General features: G+C 36.0%; 1 protein-coding gene across 2 annotated transcripts in view; it reads left to right on the forward strand.

Moving 5' to 3' along the window:
• The window catches only part of plcb2 (phospholipase C, beta 2), a 53,173-nt gene that overhangs the window by 13,121 nt on the left and 17,552 nt on the right, over positions 1-22,500 (forward strand). For both annotated transcript variants that reach the window (XM_079634043.1, XM_079634042.1), the window contains exons 10-23: positions 1,111-1,257; positions 2,533-2,690; positions 4,303-4,385; positions 4,472-4,556; positions 6,085-6,346; positions 10,029-10,093; positions 10,485-10,581; positions 11,099-11,183; positions 11,282-11,406; positions 12,722-12,873; positions 15,607-15,771; positions 15,850-15,949; positions 18,452-18,556; positions 18,642-18,697. In XM_079634043.1, the coding sequence (XP_079490169.1) occupies positions 1,111-1,257; positions 2,533-2,690; positions 4,303-4,385; positions 4,472-4,556; positions 6,085-6,346; positions 10,029-10,093; positions 10,485-10,581; positions 11,099-11,183; positions 11,282-11,406; positions 12,722-12,873; positions 15,607-15,771; positions 15,850-15,949; positions 18,452-18,556; positions 18,642-18,697 (1,685 nt within the window). The remainder of the gene's footprint in view (positions 1-1,110; positions 1,258-2,532; positions 2,691-4,302; positions 4,386-4,471; positions 4,557-6,084; positions 6,347-10,028; positions 10,094-10,484; positions 10,582-11,098; positions 11,184-11,281; positions 11,407-12,721; positions 12,874-15,606; positions 15,772-15,849; positions 15,950-18,451; positions 18,557-18,641; positions 18,698-22,500) is intronic.

A 22,500-nucleotide genomic window follows, 5' to 3' on the forward strand; every position in this document is an offset into this window, starting at 1 on the left:
ACTAATATTAGCGTAGACGCCATCCTTCTTATGATGTACCAAGTACATCAGGATTACGGGAAGTGTTCCCGGCTGTTCTAAACTATGCAGCCTAATTATAAGTCTATAATGTGTTATGTGTATGCTAGGCCGAAGAGATGTGTTTTTAGTCTAGATTTGAACTGACAGAGTGTGTCTGCTTCCCGGACAATGGTAGGAAGACTGTTCCAAAGTTTTGGTGCTAAGTAGGAAAAGGATCTACCGCCAGCAGTCGATTTTGATATTCTAGGTATTATTAACTGGCCGGAGTTTTGAGATCGCAGTAGACGTGAAGGACTATAATGCGTTAAGAGCTCGCTCAAGTACTGCGGAGCTAAACCATTTAGTGCTTTGTAAGTGATCAGCAATATTTTAAAATTTATACGATGTTTAATTAGGCAGCCAATGCAGTGTTGACAGAACAGGGCTAATATGGTCATACTTCCTGGTTCTGGTAAGAACTCGAGCTGCTGCGTTTTGAACTAGCTGTAGTTTGTTTATTAAGCGTGCAGGGCAACCACCCAGTAGAGCATTACAATAATCTAGCCTGGTCCCCATTATCTAATAATGGTCCCCAAAACCCGCCTTAAAACTCGGGGAGACCGTTCCTTTCAGGCAGTTGCTCCCAAACTGTGGAATGCCCTGCCCCTGTCGCTGCGCATGGCCGTTTCTGTTGATTCTTTTAAAAAACAGCTGAAGACACTTTTATTCAGACAAGCTTTCAGTTGACTGAGCTATTATGTTTTATGTTTTGTATAATGTTTCTTAATTGTTATAATTGTTACTTGCTACATGTAAAGTACTTTGTGATTTTATCTGTGATAGGTGCTATATAAATAAAGCTTACTTACTTACTTACTTACTTAAGAAATGCGCGTGCATTATCGGGTTTTTTTCATGATGCACGAAACGGGAGAGAGGGGCGAGCTAACTTGGTTTGTTTGGGATCTCGCTTCAAACACAAACAGAAGTGACGTCACCCACAATCGCTGATACAACCTTTAACTGTATATTTTAATATTGAAATATCTCACTTTGCATGTAATGAGTCTATATAATATATTACAAGGACATAAGGTTCTCCTTCTGCAGGTCAGATTTCTCCCGAAGGTTTGATGTTTTATCTGATGGGATCTGAGACATCAGTGGTGAAGCAGGACAAACTGGCCCAGAGTCACGACATGACTCAACCGCTCCCACATTACTTCGTCAAGTCCTCCCACAACACCTATCTCACAGGTACACCGCTCTCCTTTCTTCTGCATCTGTACCCCAAACTTGAACCCTCTAGGGTCGGTAGAGGCATCGGCTCGAACACTTTTACATTTACATTTAGTCATTTAGCAGACGCCTTTGTCCAAAGAGACTAACAAATGAGGACTTAAGCAAGCGAGTCATCGCGAAGAGGCAAAAACAACGCAACGTGTGTTATAAACTCACAATTGATCATTCGTAAAGACCCGCCCCCCTTAGTTACTGTTGCTATGTCCGACAAAATATGCCTCTCTCACACACACACCATGTTCTCACGCAGTGAAAAATACACCGTGGAGCAGAGAGGACACTGATAGCAGATCCGTTTAATCGCTCAGTTTTTCCGCTTGCAAATTCCGTCATGTGAATAGCGAATCCGCCATGGCGTGAGCGAAACTGTCTTTTAAAGGGAATGGGAGATGAGACTCTGATTGGTTTATTTCACGTTACGCCCAAAACACACCCATTACTCATTAAAGGGGTCATATAATGCCATTTTTGTACAAGCTAATTAGGGCTGTAACGATTAATCACGATTAATCGAAATCCAAAATAAAAGTTTGTGTTTACATAATATATGTGTGTGTATTGTGTATAATTATTTTGTATATATAAATACACACACATGCATGTATATATTTAATAAAAAAAATGTATTTATATATAACATAGTTCTATTTATATATAATATAAATCATATAAAAATATATATGCAGTATATAAATGCAAATATTTCTCAAATATATACATGCATGTGTGTGTATTTATATATACAAAATAATTATACACAATACACACACATATATTATGTAAACACAAACTTTTATTTTGGATTTCGATTAATCGTGATTAATCGTTACAGCCCTAAAGCTAATATGATTCTTTAGGGTCTAAATTGAAAGTTTGTAATATACTTTAATTAAAAATTCTCATTAGTATTGTAAGAAAACACTAATTTTACATGGTCAAAAACAGCTCTGTTTTCAGTACTCCGTTTAAGTGCATGTGTCTTTAAATGATAATGAGCTTTGCTCACCCCGCCCCTTCAGCAAAACCCAGCCACTGCGTCTTCAGCGGAAAACGCTAGGCGCTCTGCTGAAAACAGCCTTAAACTAGCAAAAGTGGATTCGGACACGCGCTAAGTGAACTTGCGCATTCGCTTTAGACCATGCGCTTAGGTCGTTAAAATTGGGCCCTAGAGTTTTTGATATAAAAAAGAGATGGACCATAATGCAACAGTGTAATGCGATGTCCCCGCAGCCGGGCAGCTGACGGGCGTCTCGTCCCCGGAGATGTACCGCCAGTGTCTCCTCGCCGGCTGCCGCTGTCTGGAGCTCGACTGCTGGAAGGGCAAACCCCCCGATGAAGAGCCAATCATCACACACGGCTTCACCATGACAACCGAGATCCTGTTCAAGGTCGGTTCCTCCAATCAGAGCTCTCGCTGTCATTATGGGATGCAGTGGAGGCTCATTATAATGAGTGTGAAAATCAGATAACTTGCGACCAGATTATTAATCACTTCGACTTACTGAATCAAAACCTAGATGATCTTATGAAAAAGAAGTACACTTTATATGTAATTATTATGTCAAATAATATACTTCTGTTCCGACACTTTACTGCATGTTAGTTTTAATTAGCTAAATGAAAATGTATTATAGTTTAAATGTATGTTAAATGCAGTTATTTGAACATGTGAGTGCTTAATTAACTCCTATTACGTTTGGACTTAATTACATCTTTATAAGTAAGTTCATAATTAATTCTATTGTCTTTGAAATATGGTAAACTAAATCATACTTTAATGTCAGTTCTATTACAACGTATGTATTGTATTTAAATTCATTAGTAATTACTTATTTGTAATGATGAAGTTGCAATTTAGTGCACTTTCATACTCGAAAAATTTTAATATGGTGCAAAAGTTCATTTATTTCAGTAATTCAACTTAAAAGGTGAAACTAATATATTATATAGACTCATTACATGCAAAGTGAGATATTTCAAGCCTTTATTTGTTATAATATTGATGATTATGGCTTACAGCTTATGAAAACCTTTCCTCAATATTCTAATTTTGACTTTGGGGTTTTCACAAGCTGTAATCCATAATCATCAAAATTATAACAAATAAAGGCTTGAAATATCTCACTTTGCATGTAATGAGTCTATATAATATATTAGTTTCACCTTTTAAGTTGAATTACTGAACTTTTGCACCATATTAAATTTTTTTTAGTTTCGCCTGTATATTAACTGTAAATTTTAATATTGAATTAGCTAAATTACAATCAAATACTTTAGTATGTTTTTCAACACATAAGAAAAAGTGTACTTTAGAGCATGACAAAAGATTATTAATTTACTGATTATTACTTTAACAGAAAAATGTACTTAAGTGTGCAAATCTCCTTAAGTGCACTTTTATTTCATTAAAGGTAGGGTAGGTCAGAATTGTCTAAAAAAACTTTTATTCAAATTTGTTTAAACTGTCTTTATATACCAATACATAATTAAAATGCAAGTACTGTGAAATAGAGAGTATAAAAACTGAGTGACTCTAGTGTATTTAATCTTCAATAAACACAGCTCATTAATTCCATTCACTCCTACCTAAAAACGGGTGCGCGACTGCGCGCACGTGGGCGGAGCCAGTAATAGCGGCGGTAGTCATGGCGACGGAGAGTGACAGTCGCGCAAGCCAATCACTTGTTTCGTCCCGGTAGGAATTAATGAGCTGTGTTTATTGAAGATTAAATACACTAGAGTCACTCAATCTTTATACTCTCTTTTTCAAAGTACTTACATTTTAATTATGTATTGGTATATAAACAGTTTAAGCCAATTTGAAAAAAAGTTCTTTAGACAATTCTTACCTACCCAACCTTTAAGTGCAGTTTTTATTAAAAATATATACTTTCAAGATGTGAAGTGCGTTACAAGTGCACATTCAATACGATTAAGTACACTTCTTTTTCACAAAGGTAAAGAAATACATTTCTCGATTATGTTCTTTCTCGACGACAGGACGTGATTGAAGCGATCGCTGAGAGTGCCTTCAAAACATCCAAGTATCCTGTCGTGCTTTCCTTCGAGAACCACGTTGATTCGTAAGACACGTCCATGATATTTCATTCATAAACACATGTTGTTTCTCGTACCGTGGGTTTGATGACGTGATATGAACGGGTTTCAGAGTGAAGCAGCAGGAGAAGATGGCTAACTACTGCAGAACTATCTTTGGAGACGCTCTGCTCGTTGATTTACTGGACAAATATCCCGTGAGTTCAAATGTGGAAACGGTTTTGTTGGGTTCAAACACTTTTAGCACATTGCTAACATGATTTAGTATGTTGCTAGCATGAATGTTGCTAACATAATTTAATGTTGCTAACATGATTTAACACATGTTTATAGGTTATTTCATTAGCTTTTATGAGCCTAAATTGATTGAGAGACTACATTGAATATTTTATACTATTAATTAATATTAATTATAATTAGACTTAATTATAATAATACTTTATAATATTAATGATAATTATATTATATTAATTATTCTATTCATTATAAAATAATTACATTTTTAATTTGTTACACTACAGGACTAGTGATTAGTCAGGAAACTTTCATTAAAACTGATATAAAAATTATATTAAAGTATGTAAAATAAAATAGAAATAAACGGTGACCAGTTAGATGAACTAAAATAAACCAGTAAGACTTTACACTAAGATTTTAGTAAATTACATTAGTTAACATGAACTAACAATGAAAAATACTTCTAAAGCATTTGTTAACTTTAGTTAATGTTAATTTACTTCTATACAATTCCATATCTGTTAATATTTAACGAACCTGAGCTAACATGAACTAACAATCAACAGCTTTAATTTATATTTACCAACTTTAACAACAAAGATAAATAAATATTGCAACAAATGCATTGTTTTAAATGCATTAAAGTAAAGTGGGTTTCACTTAATTTGTTAACTCTTTATTTTACAGTGTCCTTATTACATGTTACATGTACTTACCATAGTAATAACAGTAAATTATGCATAATTACATTCAACTAACCCTCTAATATTACTCAATACTTAAATATATAATTACACCGTAACAATGACACCTTAAAATAAAGTCTAACCCTTAATTTTAAGGTGTCCGTGTTACAGTGTAATTATACATTTAATTGAGTAATGATAATTAACGTGTACTTACTATAGAGTTAGGTGCATGTAATTATGCACAGTTTGATTACTATAGTAACTACATGTTACGTGTAACACACTGTAAAATAAAGTGTTACAGTAAAATGTTACCAATAAACTTGATTAAAATTACCCTGGACCACAAAATCAGTCATTTTTTGAAATTGAGATATATACATCATCTGAAAACTGAATAAATAATATTTCCATTGATGTGTGGTTTGTTAGGATAGGACAATATTTGGTCGAGACACAACTATTGAAAATCTGGAATCTGAGGAGCAAAAAAATCTAAACATTGAGAAAATCTCCTTTAAAGTTGTGCATTTATGTTCACGATTGTGCTGCATTCACTCACAAAAATACATGTTTTATATATTTACGGTAGGACATTTACTAAATATCTTCATGGAACATGATCTTAATATCCTCATGATTTTTGGCATAAAAGAAAAATGTATAATTTTGACCCATACAATGTATAGTTGCTATTGCCACAGATATACCCGTGCGGCTCCAGACTGGTGCTGTGGTCCAGGGTCACACATTAGTTTATATCTCATGTAATGTAATATTCTGCGGTTTTGTTTTTCAGCTCAAGCCGGGTCAGCCGATCCCGAGTCCGTCTGAGCTGATGGGTAAAATACTGATCAAGAATAAGAAAAGCAGCGCACCTCCGAGCAAACCAGAACAGGCAAAGAAACCGCCAGCTCAAGAACAAACTAATGGAGCTGCAGATGTTTCTGAGTCCAACCAACCCACTGATCCAAACCATCCTGCTGATCCAAACCAACCCACTGATCCAACCCAACCCGCTCCGGCCAACCCAGAAGGCACCGACGCTCCTCCCGCAACCGGTGAGTTGTCACTTTTTGGGGGTCAGAAAAACGCACCGTTTTAGTGTGTATCCCTTTAAATGCAAATGAGCTGCTGCTGCACGGCACAGGGGGCGGAGCTTCACATGCTCGCGCTCTGTCAGGACAACCTCATCTCACAGAATGATGATCAGTGTTGCCAACTTAGCGCCTTTGTCGCTATATTTAGCGAGTATTCAGACCCCTCTAGCGACACATTTTCAAAAAAGCGACTAGCGACAAATCTAACGACTTTTTCTGGTGTTATTGGTGACTTGTGGAGACTCTCTGATGTGAAAGCAAATATCGTTCATACTCTTCTCAACGAGCAGCGGGTGCTGCCGTGCGTCCCACCCGCGTCCCAAAGCACTCACGGGCGGCCCGGTCCTCGCTGTGAAGCCGCTGCTGTGTTGCCAACTTAGCGCCTTTGTTGCTATTTTTAGCGACTTTTCAGATCCCGACTTTTATGCTTTCTCCATAATTTAGTTTGACCATTTTAAGTTAATTTCTTTCTTGTGCTTATTACTTAATACTCACTATCACAGAGCTTTAGTTCATCCGGTTCCTGAACTCTCTCAACTCAGATAATTTCCCACATAGGCCTATAAAAAATGTAGTCATTCACTAGACTATTCATCATAGCTAGTCATATTATCTGACAAAAAAATATATAGGAAAGAACAGCTTTTTTTTACATTCGGCTATATTATATAATATATTATAATACAATATAACCGAATAAATACAGTATGTGAGCATTAATTTAGAGAGAAAACTCATTAGGCAAGCAGAACGCAAGTACGACTCGATGACGTCATGAATATGCTAATTGACGCATGACGTCATCTAGCGACTTTTAGGGAAGCTACTTTCTTTTGAAAATAGTTGGCAACACTGAGAATGATAATATCAAAACAGAAACTCTCAGCAGTGTTCATTTCGACCCGGAGTCGGACAATAGTTCCCACAGAGCCAGAGAATATATGCGGTGTGGAGATAGAACAGGTATAGTTTACTTTAATTGCGGTTATTATAATGTATTTGTCATCTGCTTTTAGTTATATCCACTATTCATACAAGCCTGCTCTAGCGGACCGCGTCCGAATGATGGCCAAAAATATACTGATGAGTCCAATTAAGTTTATTGTACATCACACAAAAGATGAAGCGTCAGTTTTGCTCCAGAAAATCACCGTAAGAGCTGAGAAATAACACAGTATAAGAAGTGCGCATTAAAGTCTTATCCATAAACTCTCCCTTTCATTATCATGAACATACACAGCGAAGTACACAACACTTTTGTTACAACTAACAAATATAGACATACTTCAGTGGGTGCTTTATAAACTGGTAAACTTTATATTTGTAAAACGGCTCGATAAGCTGTCATAAAGTGCGCGCTCTCACTTATACAGTCATGGCCAAAATTGTTGGCACCCCTGGTAAATATGATCAAAACTGGCTGTAAAAAATAAATCTGCATTGTTTATCCTTTTGATCTTTCATTAAAAAAATTGCCAAAATTCTAACCTTTCATTGAAGCAAGAGAATTGAAAGTGGGGCTAAATCACATTATGAAATAAATGTTTTTCTCCAAAACACGTTGGCCACAATTATTGGCACCCTTTTATTAAATACTTTTTGCAACCTCCTTTTGCCAAGATAACAGCTCTGAGTTTTCTCCTATAATGCCTGATGAGTTTGGAGAACACCTGACAAGAGATCAGAGACCATTCCTCCACACAGAATCTCTCCAGATCCTGCAGATTCCCAGATCCATGTTGGTGCTTCTCTTCAGTTCAGCCCACTCATTTTCTATAGGGTTCAGGCCAGGGACTGGGATGGCCATTGCAGATCTTGGTTTTGTGCTCAGTGACCCATTTTTGTTTTGATTTTGATATTTGTTTTTGGATCACTGTCCTGTTGGAAGATCCAAACATGGCCCGTTATAAGATTTCTAGCCCCGGCTGTTAGGTTTCGATTTTTTATCTGTTGGTATTTGATCCAATCCATGATGCCATGTGTCTGAACAAGATGTCCAGGACCTCTGGCAGAACATTAGGCCCACAGCAGTAAAGATACAGCAGAGTATTTCATTTTACACATGGGGTACTTTTTTATCCCTGTGTGCACCAAACCCATCTTAAGTGTTTGCTGCCAAAAAAGCAATTTTTTTGGTTCCTCTGTCCATAGAACGTTTGAAAAGTACCTGACACGACTGGCACTTCAAACGGGACGGGTTCTATGGTCAGATGAAACAAAAAAATAGCTTTTTGAATGAAAGATCAAAAGGATAAACAATGCAGATTTATTTTTTACAGCCAGTTTTGATCATATTTACCAGGGGTGCCAACAATTTGGGCCATGACTGTATTTCTGTCGTGCGTTTCCATTACCGTTCAATTTGAAATTGCGAATTGAAAATATTCTCACTAGAAACACGTCAATTTCGCAAAAACTCCCATTTATCACAAAAAAGTTTTCACGCTCGCATGAGGAGGTTTTTCAGGCAATTCGATTAAGAAATATTTCGCAAAACTGCGATGGAAACAGTTTTTGTGCATTTACAATCACCTGACTTGGAGGACGCGGTGTGTTTGGACAGAATACGAGACAGAGTTCTTCATTAAATTCATAAAAGACAAAATAATTACAGGAATACTGGATTATAAACCTCAAAGAAACGCCATAATCAAGACCTCTATAAACCTTTATTTAATCAGGAAAGAAAAACTCACTGAGATTAAAATCTCTTTTACGGGAGTGTCCTGGCCAAGATAGGCAGCTGAAGTTACATAGACAATTTTAACATAGAAGTTACAACACACATAAACATAAACGAACATCATTACATAAATATAAAACATGCATCTGGTTAGAAACATTTACACACCCCATTAATTTACTCATTTAAATATTACCTTGAAGCAGAAATGAGGGAGAAACACAGAAAGCTCACAGTATACGGGTCTTTCCTTGCCATTAATGCTTGGATAACACACACACACACACACACACACACACACACGTCTCCTTCCATTAATAATAATAATGGCCAGTGCAGTGGCTGTGATATATATGAACCTACCAACGTCCGTTGCCATGATTTTTTAAATGACTTATCACGAGAGGAAAAAATGACGTTTTAGTCGCATAACATCGGTTAATGGAAACGCCGCCATTTCGCAATAGTTTTGTATCGATATTTAGAAAAAATTGCTTAAGTTTTGCACAAATCTGTAACTTAATGGAAACGTGTTAGTCCTGTCACTCCGGAGAACAGAACAACACGAACAGTTGTATCCTCGAGCAAATGAGAGTAAAGGAAGACTCCTATGTTCATTCTTGTCTACAGCATCGAAACAATGGCGGACTGTGTCCAACTCACTCAGGGCGGGGCTATGCTCAAACTGCAGTGTCAATCAACAGTCGTGGGCGAACCTGAGAACAGCTCGTTCTGAGACAGTGCTTATGATTTATGGGGATAAAAAAAAAGAGGGAAAAAAAGTACTGGGTGGATTTTTATCATTATAGGATGGTTGTGTACACACACTGCCAACACACATTTATGTTCAAAGTGAATTTTGCATATTAGGTGGCATTTAATACTTTTTGGAAGGCCACTGTGTTTGTAGAGATGATTGGACAGAAAATAACAGCAGTCTTTCATGTGTAACTGATACAGAAGAGCGTGAGGAACATGATGACCACGATGAACAGGACGAAGAGAAGATGAAGAACTCGGATGAGGTGAAGTATCCAGTGTTTACTTCTGACTTCTGCTGCAGGGATCCAGAAATGCACGGTTTAAAATCATTCTTTGATGAATCAAAAGTTCAAAAGAACAACCAATTATTTAAATATTATATAATCTTTTGTAACATTATAAATGTCTTTACTATCATTTTTTATCAATTCGATGCATCCCTGCTGAATAAAAGTATTAATTTCTATGAAAAAAAGAGCCCAGACTGTGAAATGTTGCTTTTCATAAGTAATTGTTTGCTAAATGAAGAATAATGACTCTTAAAGACACATTTATCTCTCTCTCTCTCTCTCTCTCTCTCTCTCTCTCTCTCTCTCTCTCTCTCTCTTATTAAGAGATATTAATCTAAATCTGATATTCTCCATTTCCTCCCAGGGTACCGCTGGACAGGAAGTGACAGCATACGAGGAGATGTCCGCTCTGGTCAACTACGTACAGCCCAACAAATTCATCTCTTTTGAGAACGCGATTAGTGAGTTCAGACCTGATTTTATTTTATAAGTGTATATTTATAAATATAATAAATGCGCCTCTGATGCAATATTACACGATATGAATATACGTCTGATTTCGATATTTAACAACAAAAAATGCATGCATAATATTTTATCTGTGACACTTTACAATAAGGTTTAATTTGTTGACAATGGTTTTAACTGCAGTAGTTAACTAATAATGAACAATACATTTAAATATTAATTTTCAACATTTACTAAAACATTATTAAAATCAAAAGTTGTATTTGTTAACATTAGTCACTGCAACTAACATGAACAAACAATGAACAAATAGACATTTTCTAACTAACGTTAATAAATTAAATGATTTGTAAAGTGTTGTAAATCTAATATGTTCACATATGCTGCATAATAGGACTGACCCTGTTGTTTTTGCCTTTTGTCCCATAATCCTGACAAACGATGTCTCTGAACATCTACTTTCTGAAGGGTTTGATCTGTGTTTTTACATCTGATTCTGTCCAAATACAGAGAAAAACAGGAGTTATGTCATCTCTTCCTTCGTGGAAACCAAAGGAGAGAGTTTGATCGCGAAGAACGCCGTGGACTGGGTGGAGTATCCTTTACATTTCCTCAGAATTACATTCAAATGACTCAAAGAAAGGTGTTTTCTGGTGTCTGTGTGGTAGTGCTTTCCTATACTGATGACTGTAGATATAATAAGAGGCAGATGAGCCGTATTTACCCTAAAGGAACCCGTGTGGACTCTTCAAACTACAGTCCTCAGCCCTTCTGGAGCGCCGGCTGTCAGTTCGTGGCGCTCAACTACCAGACTATGGGTGAGTCCATCACAGATCACGCATTTAACCCTTGTGCATCAATTACAAAAAGTTACACATAAGTTCATAGTGGACAAAAATGTCAAAAAACTGTCATAAAAATTTGAAGCTTCGGAGCACACACTTAAGTTTAGTCTCATTTTAAAGGAGATCCATGGCATATTATTGCTGAAGTAAAATTCTGTAAAACTCTAAAACGGCTGGAAATTCAAAGCCATACTGTACATCTAAACAAGTTGTGTTCCCAATTTGAAGTTGGTATCTCAAAAAATAGCTTTCAGTAAGATTTTGTTTGGGCGCAGTAACAGATTTTCCCCATTGGATGCAGCAAAACTCCACTGGTGAACAGTGATTGGATTTTTCTCTCTCAAATATTACAAGCACAACATTTTTTTTTTTATTACACACATACAAACCACACTCAGACATCCATACCAACACACCCACCCAATTATCTATTGCATTATTTATCCAATTGGCTCTACAATACAGGTGAAACTGGAAAAAATTTAATATGGTGCATTTATTTCAGTAATTCAACTTAAAAGATGAAACTAATATATAATATAGACTCATTACATGCAAAGTGAGATATTTCAAGCCTTTATTTGTTATAATGTTGATGATTATGGCTTACAGCTTATGAAAACCTTTTCACAATATTCTAATTTTTAATTTGGGGTTTTCATAATCTGTAAGCCATAATCATCAAAAATATAACAAATAAAGGCTTGAAATATCTCACTTTGCATGTAATGTGTCTATATAATATATTAGTTTCACCTTTTAAGTTGAATGACTGAGCTTTTGCACGATATTATAATTTTTCCAGTTTCACCTGTACATGCAGAAGCAGAAAACAGGAATAAAGTGAGGTAGTGCTTTATAGGCCAAACCTGAAAAAATGGCACCATCTGGTAATTTTTTTTTAAAATGTTTAATTTTGAAGCCTTGTCAAAAGAATGAAAGCCTCTAAACAAAGATTGCATCATTTTATAGTTAAATGGCCCTGGGATTAAAAATTGCAGTTTCAATGGGGCCATTTTTGTCGCTGAGAGGAAGTATTTTTTGTATCTAGTGCAAAATAGATTTTTTTAAAGGAAATGTGGGTGAATTAGTAAAATTCCAATAAAAATACAAACCTGTGTATTGTGTACCAAATGTTATGCAGTTAGCATTAACACAGGTAAAGTGATAAAAAAAACTAAACTGAAAAAGACAAAAATGTCCATAAGGATGCACGAGGAAACTGTCCACCAATAGCTAGATCATCTCTTTATGTCAGTGTTTGAGTTTTAATCACATCATGCTGTAGATTTCCCCATGCAGCTGAACATGGCTCTGTTCGAGTTTAACGGGAGGACGGGTTACATGCTCAAACACGACGTGCTCCGTCGGAGCGACAAGAAGTTCGATCCCTTCTCTGACAGGATCGACACCATCATCGCCAGCACTCTCACCATTAAGGTAACTCAGAAATGCATTGGTGTTTATTGTGACCCTGGACCACAAACCCAGTCTGGAGCCGCACGGGTATATCTGTGGCAATAGCAACTATACATTGTATGGGTCAAAATTATCCATTTTTCTTTTATGCAAAAAATCATTAGGATATTAAGATCATGTTCCATGAAGATATTTAGTAAATTTCCTACCGTAAATATATAAAACATAAACACTATATTAAGATAGTAAATGATTCGTATGTGATTTCCATGCGATTTGGCTTATTTTAATAACAATAAAGGATTACATGAGAAAAGCAAGTGCAGCGATTCTCATAAAAGGCTATAAATAACATTTCATCAACATAATATGACCAAAACCCACATTAGATCGCAATTGGAAGTTATTGCAAACACTCGGGGCAGTTCACCTCGCCAGACATTAGACAAAAGACAGCAGAAGAGCTTATACTGGGGGCAATACATTTTTTATTTGCCCTCTCTAAAAACACACGTGACAAATGTTTCATAAAATGTTTCGGCTACACTTTATTTTTAGGTGTCCCAGTGTAATAAATATATTTAAGTACTGAGCAACATTAATTAAAGGGTTAGTTCACCCAAAAATGAAAATAATGTCATTAATGACTCACCCTCATGTCGTTCTAAGCCCGTAAGACCTCCGTTCATCTTCGGAACACAGTTTAAGATATTTTAGATTTAGTCCGAGAGATTTCTGTCCGTCCATTGAAACTGTATATACAGTCTACTGTCCATGTCCATAAAGGTAATAAAGACATCATCAAAGTAGTCCATGTGACATCAGTGGGTTAGTTAGAAGTTTTTGAAGCATCGAAAATACTTTTTGGTCCAAAAATAACACAAAATAAGACTTTATTCAGCATTGTATTCTCTCCCGGGTCTGTTGTCAATCCTTCACAGTTACGCTGAAGGCGTAAGACGCTGATGACGTGTATTTCTGGTGCGCCCGAGCTTCATTTATAGACTGAGGGAAACGCACGCTGTAAAAGTGTCTCATCCGCGACATGCACATTTACGCACCATTAAAAAAATGATATCCACGCAAACAATGTAGAATAGCTTGAATATAGCGTGCGTCTCCCTCAGACTGTAAACGAAGCTCGGGCGCACCAGATAACACGTCATCAGCGTCTTACGTCAGCAGCGTCACTGCGGAGTCCTGAACGCAGATTCACAACAGACCCGGGAGAGAATACAATGCTGAATAAAGTCTTTTTTTGTGTTATTTTTGGACCAAAAAGTATTTTCGATGCTTCAAAAACTTCTAACTAACCCACTGATGTCACATGGACTACTTTGATGATGTCTTTATTACCTTTATGGACATGGCCAGTATACTGTATATACAGCTTCAATGGAGGGACAGAAAGCTCTCGGACTAAATCTAAAATATCTTAAACTGTGTCCCGAAGATGAACAGAGGTCTTACGGGCTTAGAACGACATGAGGGTGAGTCATTAATGACATTATTTTAATTTTTGGGTGAACTAACCCTTTAACTAGATGTACTTACTATAGGGTTAGGGTAGGATTAGGGTTTGGTTGAGGGTTAGTTGCATGTAATTATGCATAATTTACTGTTATTACCTTGGTAAGTACATGTAACTTACAGGTGAAACTGGAAAAATTTTAAAATGGTGCAAAAGTTCATTTATTTCAGTAATTCAACTTAAAAGGTGAAACTAATATATTATATAGACTCATTACATGCAAAGTGAGATATTTCAAGCCTTTATTTGTTTATAATTTTGATGATTATGGCTTACTAGAATATTAGAATATTGTGAGAAGGTTTTCATAAGCTGTAAACCATAATCATCAAAATTATAACAAATAAAGGCTTGAAATATCTCACTTTGCATGTAATGAGTCTATATAATATATTAGTTTCACCTTTTAAGTTGAACATCCCCCTGAACATCTTCTTTCATTTTGTGTGTAATCAAAATGAAAAAATAATTTTGAACCTGGCTTTATCATATGTTCAGATCTATCTACCGAAAATATATGCAAAATTGCGCATATTTAATGAGAAAATGCCTAATTTGCATAATTAAACATACAAATTTCAAAAACTTGTAATACATTTTTTTTATGAACTTGTGTAAGTAATCAACTGAGGAAGTTTCATGGTGATATCTATTATTTTAAAATTGTACCCTATTCACCTGTAGTGTCTCGCCTTAAAGGGAATGTGAGAGGACGCTCTGATTGGTTTATTTCACGTTACGCCCAAACCACACCTATGAGTAATGAAGCGACTTCAGACCAACACATTTTAGATTTGAGATCCGCCCACAGAGTTACTTGCGTTTCGCGTTTGATACTTGCATTTCAGATCGTTACAATAGGGCCCAAAGTGTTACCATTGTTCATATTTTTACAGATAACATCCTCAATTTCGAAATGAAGGATGAGCAGACTTCATTGTATTTCTAAGTTTCTAGACTACAGCCACATCATTTTTTATATTTTTAAAATATATATTGTTAATATTAAAATTTTTAGTTTGAGATAATATATCTATTTATTAGTTTAGTTCGTTAATAATAATAATAATTGTTATCATTATTACTGCCTACTAAATAAAAATATAAAATTACTAACTAAAAAAAATAATAATAATAACATAATTTTGTAATATATATGTAATATTAATAAACTAATATTTCTTGAATTGTAAACGTTACTGTGAATTGTAACCCGTGTTCAGATTTACTCCGGTCAGTTCCTGTCGGATAAGAATGTGAAAACCGGAGTGGAGGTCGAGCTCATCGGTTTGCCGAAAGATCCCAAACGCAAGTTCCGCACCAAATGGAGCCCCACACCCAACGCCATCAACCCGGAGTGGAACGAGGAGCCTTTCGTCTTCGAGAAGGTCTGTAATCCACTGCTCATGAGATTATGAATATTATGGTGTCTTCGTAAGGTTGAGGGTGTCTGTGGTGTTGAGCAGATCTTGCTGCCGGAGATGGCCTACCTCAGGCTCGTGGTTCAGGAGGAGGGCGGGAAGTTCCTAGGCCACCGGATCATCCCTCTGGACGCTCTTCAGACCGGTGAGACTCACCACGATCTTCACGGGGTTACGCTCTAACATTCAAGGTTGTAGTTATGAATGAAACAACCCATTTCTGCCACAAAAGGAAACAAAATCATGCTTTTGTACGTCATAATTACTACGTCAAATTCTGACATACTAAGTCATATTAATGAGAGGAAAAGTCAAAATGATTTAAAAAAAAAAAAAATTATAAATTAGAAGAGTCATAATATCGACTTTTATGATCGAATATCTCATGATTATGGCTTAGTATGTCATAATTTTGCCTCAAAATTTACTTAGTATGTCATAGTTATGATTTACAATCATAATTTTGACTTTATCTCACAATTATGATTTAGTATGCCATAATTATGACCTTTTATCCCATAATTATGAATTAGTATGTAATCATTTAAAGTTCTATGTCATAGTTATGTCTTTTTAATCTCAAAATGTACTTAGTATGTCACAATTGATTTATTATGTCATAATTATGACTTTTATCTCAAAATTATGACTTTTTTTTAAAGTCATAATTTTGACTTTAATCTCGTTTATGATTTAGTATGTCATAATGCAACCTTTATCTTATAATTATGAATTAGTATGTCATAATTTTTTCTTTTTTAATATCAGAATTATGACTTTAATCTTAAAATTATGATACAGTACGTCACAATTATTTAAAGTTATGATTTAAACTTATAATTTTCAATTTTATCTCATAAAATAGGACTAGACATAGTATGTCACAATTTTGACAATTAATATCATAATTATGATTTATCAAAGCATAATTTTCTGATGACAGAGAGTGGATTTACATCTTTATTTATGTGGAAATCAGAGCGAACTTTTATGCACTTTTGACAATTTTTAGATAGTAATTTGGATAGTAAGGTATCTAGAGTTATACACTGAGCAGATGAAATAACTATAATAAATCATATTGACTCATTAGTTTTATTAAATGGTTAAAAGGCTGAAATGTGAGGTTTGTCATTTTATAAAATAAATTGTCAGTGTATGCTCAAAAATTAAGATGACAGGTAAGAGGCTAGTTCGTTGCACTTTTTTGTCAATTTGTAGATTGTTTAAAGGGGTGGTATAATGCCCTTTTCACAAGATGTAAAATAAGTCTCTGATGTCCCCAGAGTGTGTGTGTGTGTGTGTGTGTGTGTGTGTGTGTGTGTGTGTGTGTGTGTGTGTGTGTGTGTGTGTGTGTGTGTGTGTGTGTGTGTGTGTGTGTGTGTGTGTGTGTGTGTGTGTGTGTGTGTGTGTGTGTGTGTGTGTGTGTGTGTGTGTGTGTGTGTGTGTGTGTGTGTGTGTGTGTGTGTGTGTGTGTGTGTGTGTGAAGTTTTAGCTCAAAATACCCCACAGATATTTTTATATATCATGTTAAAATCACTTTTTGAGGGTGAGCAAAAACGCACCGTTTTGTGTCTGTCCCTTTAAATGCAAATGAGCTGCTGCTCCCGGCACAGGGGGCGGAGCTTCAAGAGCTCGTGTCATTTTTTACCTCACACACACATGCGCTGAAAATTTCAACAACTTTTAGCCTTTTATGTTCAAAACTATGAAGAGACTCAAGAAGAAGTGACAACATGTAGAAGCAACAGGACATTTCTGAATGGTTAGTTGATGAATTTATGCAGCTTATGTGTAGTTATCCAATCATTGATTAGCATATTCTCTCTTGATAATCTATAAATCGTGTTCCGGGGGCGGGGTTTATGTAAATTTTAGGGTTGGTGATGTCACTAACCTGGGAGGAATGTCGTGCAGTTTCTACCAGCCGTTTGTTGTAGTCCTTAAAGCTACAGTGTGTAATTTTTTAAGTTGATTCTCAGCAAAAACCACTTTGTTCTTTCAAAATTATATGTGCTCATTAATGCATAACTACTTCTACCAACTAATCAAGTATTATTGTAAGCGTAGAATCTGCTATTTATAATACATATTTTACATAATTTAATACATATAATACATAATTTATAATACGGGTGAGCCGCTCGAATGGCGGGAGCCATGTTGCGCCTCCATCTTGAAAATACATTAGCCAAAGAGGGACATTCCTGGAAATTCAAGCTTCGCCTTTCGCGTTTTTACACTCAGTGGCGCCGTGACGAATGCGAGCGGAGATTACTCGCGACTGCCGGCAGATTTTAAATAATACGGCCACCGTAGAAGTTAAAATGCCCTGGGAATGGGAGGGGCTAGAAAGTAATATTAAGTTGGTAGTCATATTTCACCGCTAGATGGGAGAAAATCCTACACAGTGTAGCTTTAAAAAACGATTTCTGTAAAAGCAAATATCTTCCTTTGCTTTGAACTTTGAGCATTGTAACTTTGCAGATGTTGTTTATGATCAAACAGCAACATTACACACTAACTACAGCTAGAAAAGTAAAATCATAATCAACCACCCCTTTAATCCTTGTGTGATTCTTTTCCTCCAGATTTGTTGGTTGTTTATTATCAGAATTATTATCATTGACGCTGTGATGTTTTGCAGGTTTCCAGCACATCTGTCTGCGCAGCGAGAGCAACATGCCGCTCACACTGCCGTCGGTGTTTGTGCACATCGAGGTGAAGGACTACATCCCTGCTGCCTTCGCTGGTACGTCACGGGCCCAACATCATATTTTACAGTCGACATTAACATGCCACATCAAATAAGTGTGTCAATTATTGTTTACTTGTAGATTTCTCAGATGCACTTTTCAATCCAGTGAAGACTACAAAGCCACCGAAGACAGAGGTAGAGTTAAACGAACAGATAATAACAGATGCACAGAGACCATCAATGTTCAAGTGCCCTAGAAGGACAATAGTGCACTATTCTCCTGCAAACATGGAGGTTCTCCTGAATCAAAACACAAGGGACATTATAATTTAAATTGACGTTTTCCAATACGAAGTATCGTTAAAACAATACAGGTGAAACTCATTTTTTTTTTCAATCGTTCAAGTTAATTTATTTCAGTAATTCAAATTAAAAGGTGAAACTAATATATAATATAGACTCATTGCATGCAAAGTGAGATATTTCAAGCCTTTATTTGTTATAATTTTGATGATTATGGCTTACAGCTTATGAAAACCCCAAATTCAAAATAAGAATATTGCGAAAAGGTTTTCATAATCTGTCAGCCATAATCATCCAAATTATAACAAATAAAGGCTTGAAATATCTCACTTTACATGTAATGAGTCTATATAATATACTAGTTTCACCTTTTAAGTTAAATTACTGAAATAAATGAACTTTTGCACCGTATTCTAATTGTTCCAGTTTCATCTGTATATACTTGAGAAGCAAAAGGATACATAAAAGGAAGATTTTATGTCTTGCTTTCAGAGAAATCGAACTAAATTTTGTGATGTTTTTGCCTGAAGCAAGAAAATGCTGTTTGCCACTGGGGTATGAAAAATAATCGAATTCAAAAGGAAAAACAAGATTATTTTTCTTACCTCAGTGTCAAACATCGTTTTGCCTGCTTTAACCCCCTGAGGTCGGCAAACGCGCGGGCGCGTTTTGCTCGTTTTTTTTTACATAGCAGCAAAATAGACCTAAAATACTCCGTCGGTTTTGGTCATACAGACTTAAGAAATATGAAAAAATTAGCTGTTAAATGTCTACTTTTTTATGTGTCCACTTACAATCGAAATAAAACATTGTGCTTTTGTAAAATAAAGAAAGTAAACAGGGAGTGCTTTATGCCTCTCCATCTCCGTTAACTTTTTTTCTGAAGCACTTCTCTAAACTCAAATAAAACTCAGCGAATACTATTCACTCAGACATGAGCTATATATCTCTATAATCATTTAAGTGTGTAGTTTTAAATTATCTAATTCAAATCTAAAACAAATATTCTCTGTTTATGTAATCTATATAAAAAGAGCGAGAGATCAGCTGTGCTCATTATCTTTCTGGCACCTCATTACTCCGCTAATGTGACACGCCCATCGAGAGCGCGCGCGCTATTCAAACGCAGATAATCTGGAGCAACACATGCAAACCAGTCAACGCCCACAACAGCTGGACAACACACTCGCTGTGAGGAATAGCTCTGCTAATAATATCGTGATTATCCTGGAAATTTTACCTCAAACGTGCTGGAGTAGCCGAACAACGGACCCAGCTGCAGATCATCAGTAAGTGCTTTGTTCTAATCGCGATATGAACTGGTGTCTGTAATCCGCAAAAGACTGTTTAAATTTGAATCGCGTTTCTGTGTTTGAATGAATGAACGGCACATGTGCATGCGTTTGTTTACTAACGTTACAGCTCGCGCGTGTCTGTGTGTGTGAATGAAATATCTATTGCCTACTGAGATGAGTAAAAATCGACTGAATACGTTGAAATAAAATGTCTTTGTATAAGCAACGTTTTAAACTGCAAATTAACATTTATGCCCTAATATAGGCTATATTATAAAAGACGATATGTTACAGACGAAATATGAAAGAAGTTTGTACTGCCACATCAAAACCTAATTTCCAAGGTGCAAACAAAATCTTAAAAGGTCAATATAAGCCTTCTCTTTAAATTATTTTTGTGTTTTATTAGTGACAAATTTGGGGAGAGGATAGCCTACATAATCCAAAACTTTCTGAAAATACGAATGAGAATTAACTGCACAATTACTAGAAATGTTTACCTTGGATATTATACAATTTGCAAGCATTACACAGTTTGTGGAAAAATACACTTTTTTCAAGATGTTTCCAACTCTGAACCAATTCTGTAGATGTGTGTGTGTGTGTATGTATGTATGTGTATGTATATATATATATATATATATATATATATATATATATATATATATATATATGTGTGTGTGTGTTGTCTTTGCATTCTGTGTGGCTCAGTGACACACTCAGTGAAAGGCTCATTAGTATGCAGCATTAGCAGCTCTTCTTTGTCTTCTCCAGGTGTGAATGAGGACATTATTCATGACCTTCTTGGATCATTCACGCCCCCCTGCATATTGCCTTTCCAAACAAAAAGTGTCTTACAAAATTTAAATCAATCTATTGTTTAATGTGAACGATTAGCCCGGATGATTTTCAGATCATTTTGAAGTAAATACTCTAGCCGACAACATCCATTAGTCAACAGTATTGTGGGAATATGTGAAGTTGGTCGTTTGTGGTCTTATATCAGAACATTTAAGTTTGAGTTTTTTGAATAACCACGCATAAATAATATTCTCTCAAAAATGCAAACATGTACATACATGTTGCTCACATATTATGATAGTCATGTTCGTGCTAAATAGAGTGTAATTACACCTTTGCCATTAATATGTTTATAAGCAACTGAAAAAAATAAAAATATCAGGGCATTTCAAAACATCTCAAGGACCCCAAAAACACCTTAGACTCCAGAGGGTTAAGCAAAATATGTATTTCGATTAAAAAAATGCTTTGATCTTTGAAAAATTATGTGCATAATATGTTATCGTTTTAAGACAACTTCGACTGCAAGACCATTTCTAAATGTTTTATGTGGATCTGTGTTTTCACAAATCTGATATTTTAGAAACATTTATGTACATATTTGATAAGTAGCCATGTAATAAGTGTGATAATCTACAATAAACTGGTTATTATTGTAAATTAAACAACACAAAACCTCCTCTGCTTAAAGGGATGGTTCGGAGTAATTACAACCTAGGGTCCTTTGCACCATGACCTCGAGCCAAACATTATTGAAGTTAGAGATTATTTAGAGATATCAGCCGAATGGCTTAGTGCCGGCGCTAATGGATCCAAGGTTGTATCTGGTAAATTACCGCACTAATAATGCCCGGGATGGCACCGAACTTCTACAGTAGTACAAATAGGTTCTGTATTCATAAAACAAGGCATTGTAAAGTTTGTACATCAGGAGTTTATTTAAATAACGCTAGCCTGATGGCTTATGCTAACGCTAACCCGGACGTCTACGTCACTTCCGTGATTTGGGAAAAGCCTGTAAAAGTCTCGCGCGATCACCCGGTGTTGCTGAAAAAGTTTTTTAGTATATCAAAACAAATTTTTATTTAATTTTTTCCAAAGTGTTGACAACTTAGTGTTGACTAATAATTGTGGCAAACTGGAACTGGGCGTCGTTGCGCTACATCCTTAAACTGCGTTCACACTACAAGCGACAAAACGTCACGTTACGATTAATTTCAATAGGGAGCGGGCGTTTTCCGGCGACACGCGCGACCGTTGGCGACCTGATGGGGCGTGTCTGGCGACGCGACAAAGTTGAGATCTGTTTAACTTTATGCAAATTAAAAGCTACTTTCGGGAGCGACAACCAATAGGAGTGAAGTCAGTGGAGTGCGGGATCATCCGTCACTCTCTGACAGAGGCAAGTTGAACGAGAAGCTAATTTTAGCCGTCAGAAACTGTGCTGTAAGTTGTGATGTATCTCCGTGTGTATACAGTGGTGTTCACAGCACTGACTCAGAGCCGGATTGGTTTCCTGAACACATATAGACGGTATTTGCCCGTTTGTTGCAGTTAAATAGCCGCGATGGCAAAAAGCACTCACAGTTTCACGTTCAT

This window comes from Phoxinus phoxinus (genome assembly GCF_949152265.1).
Source record: "Phoxinus phoxinus genome assembly, chromosome: 13".
Lineage (NCBI taxonomy): Eukaryota > Metazoa > Chordata > Actinopteri > Cypriniformes > Leuciscidae > Phoxinus > Phoxinus phoxinus.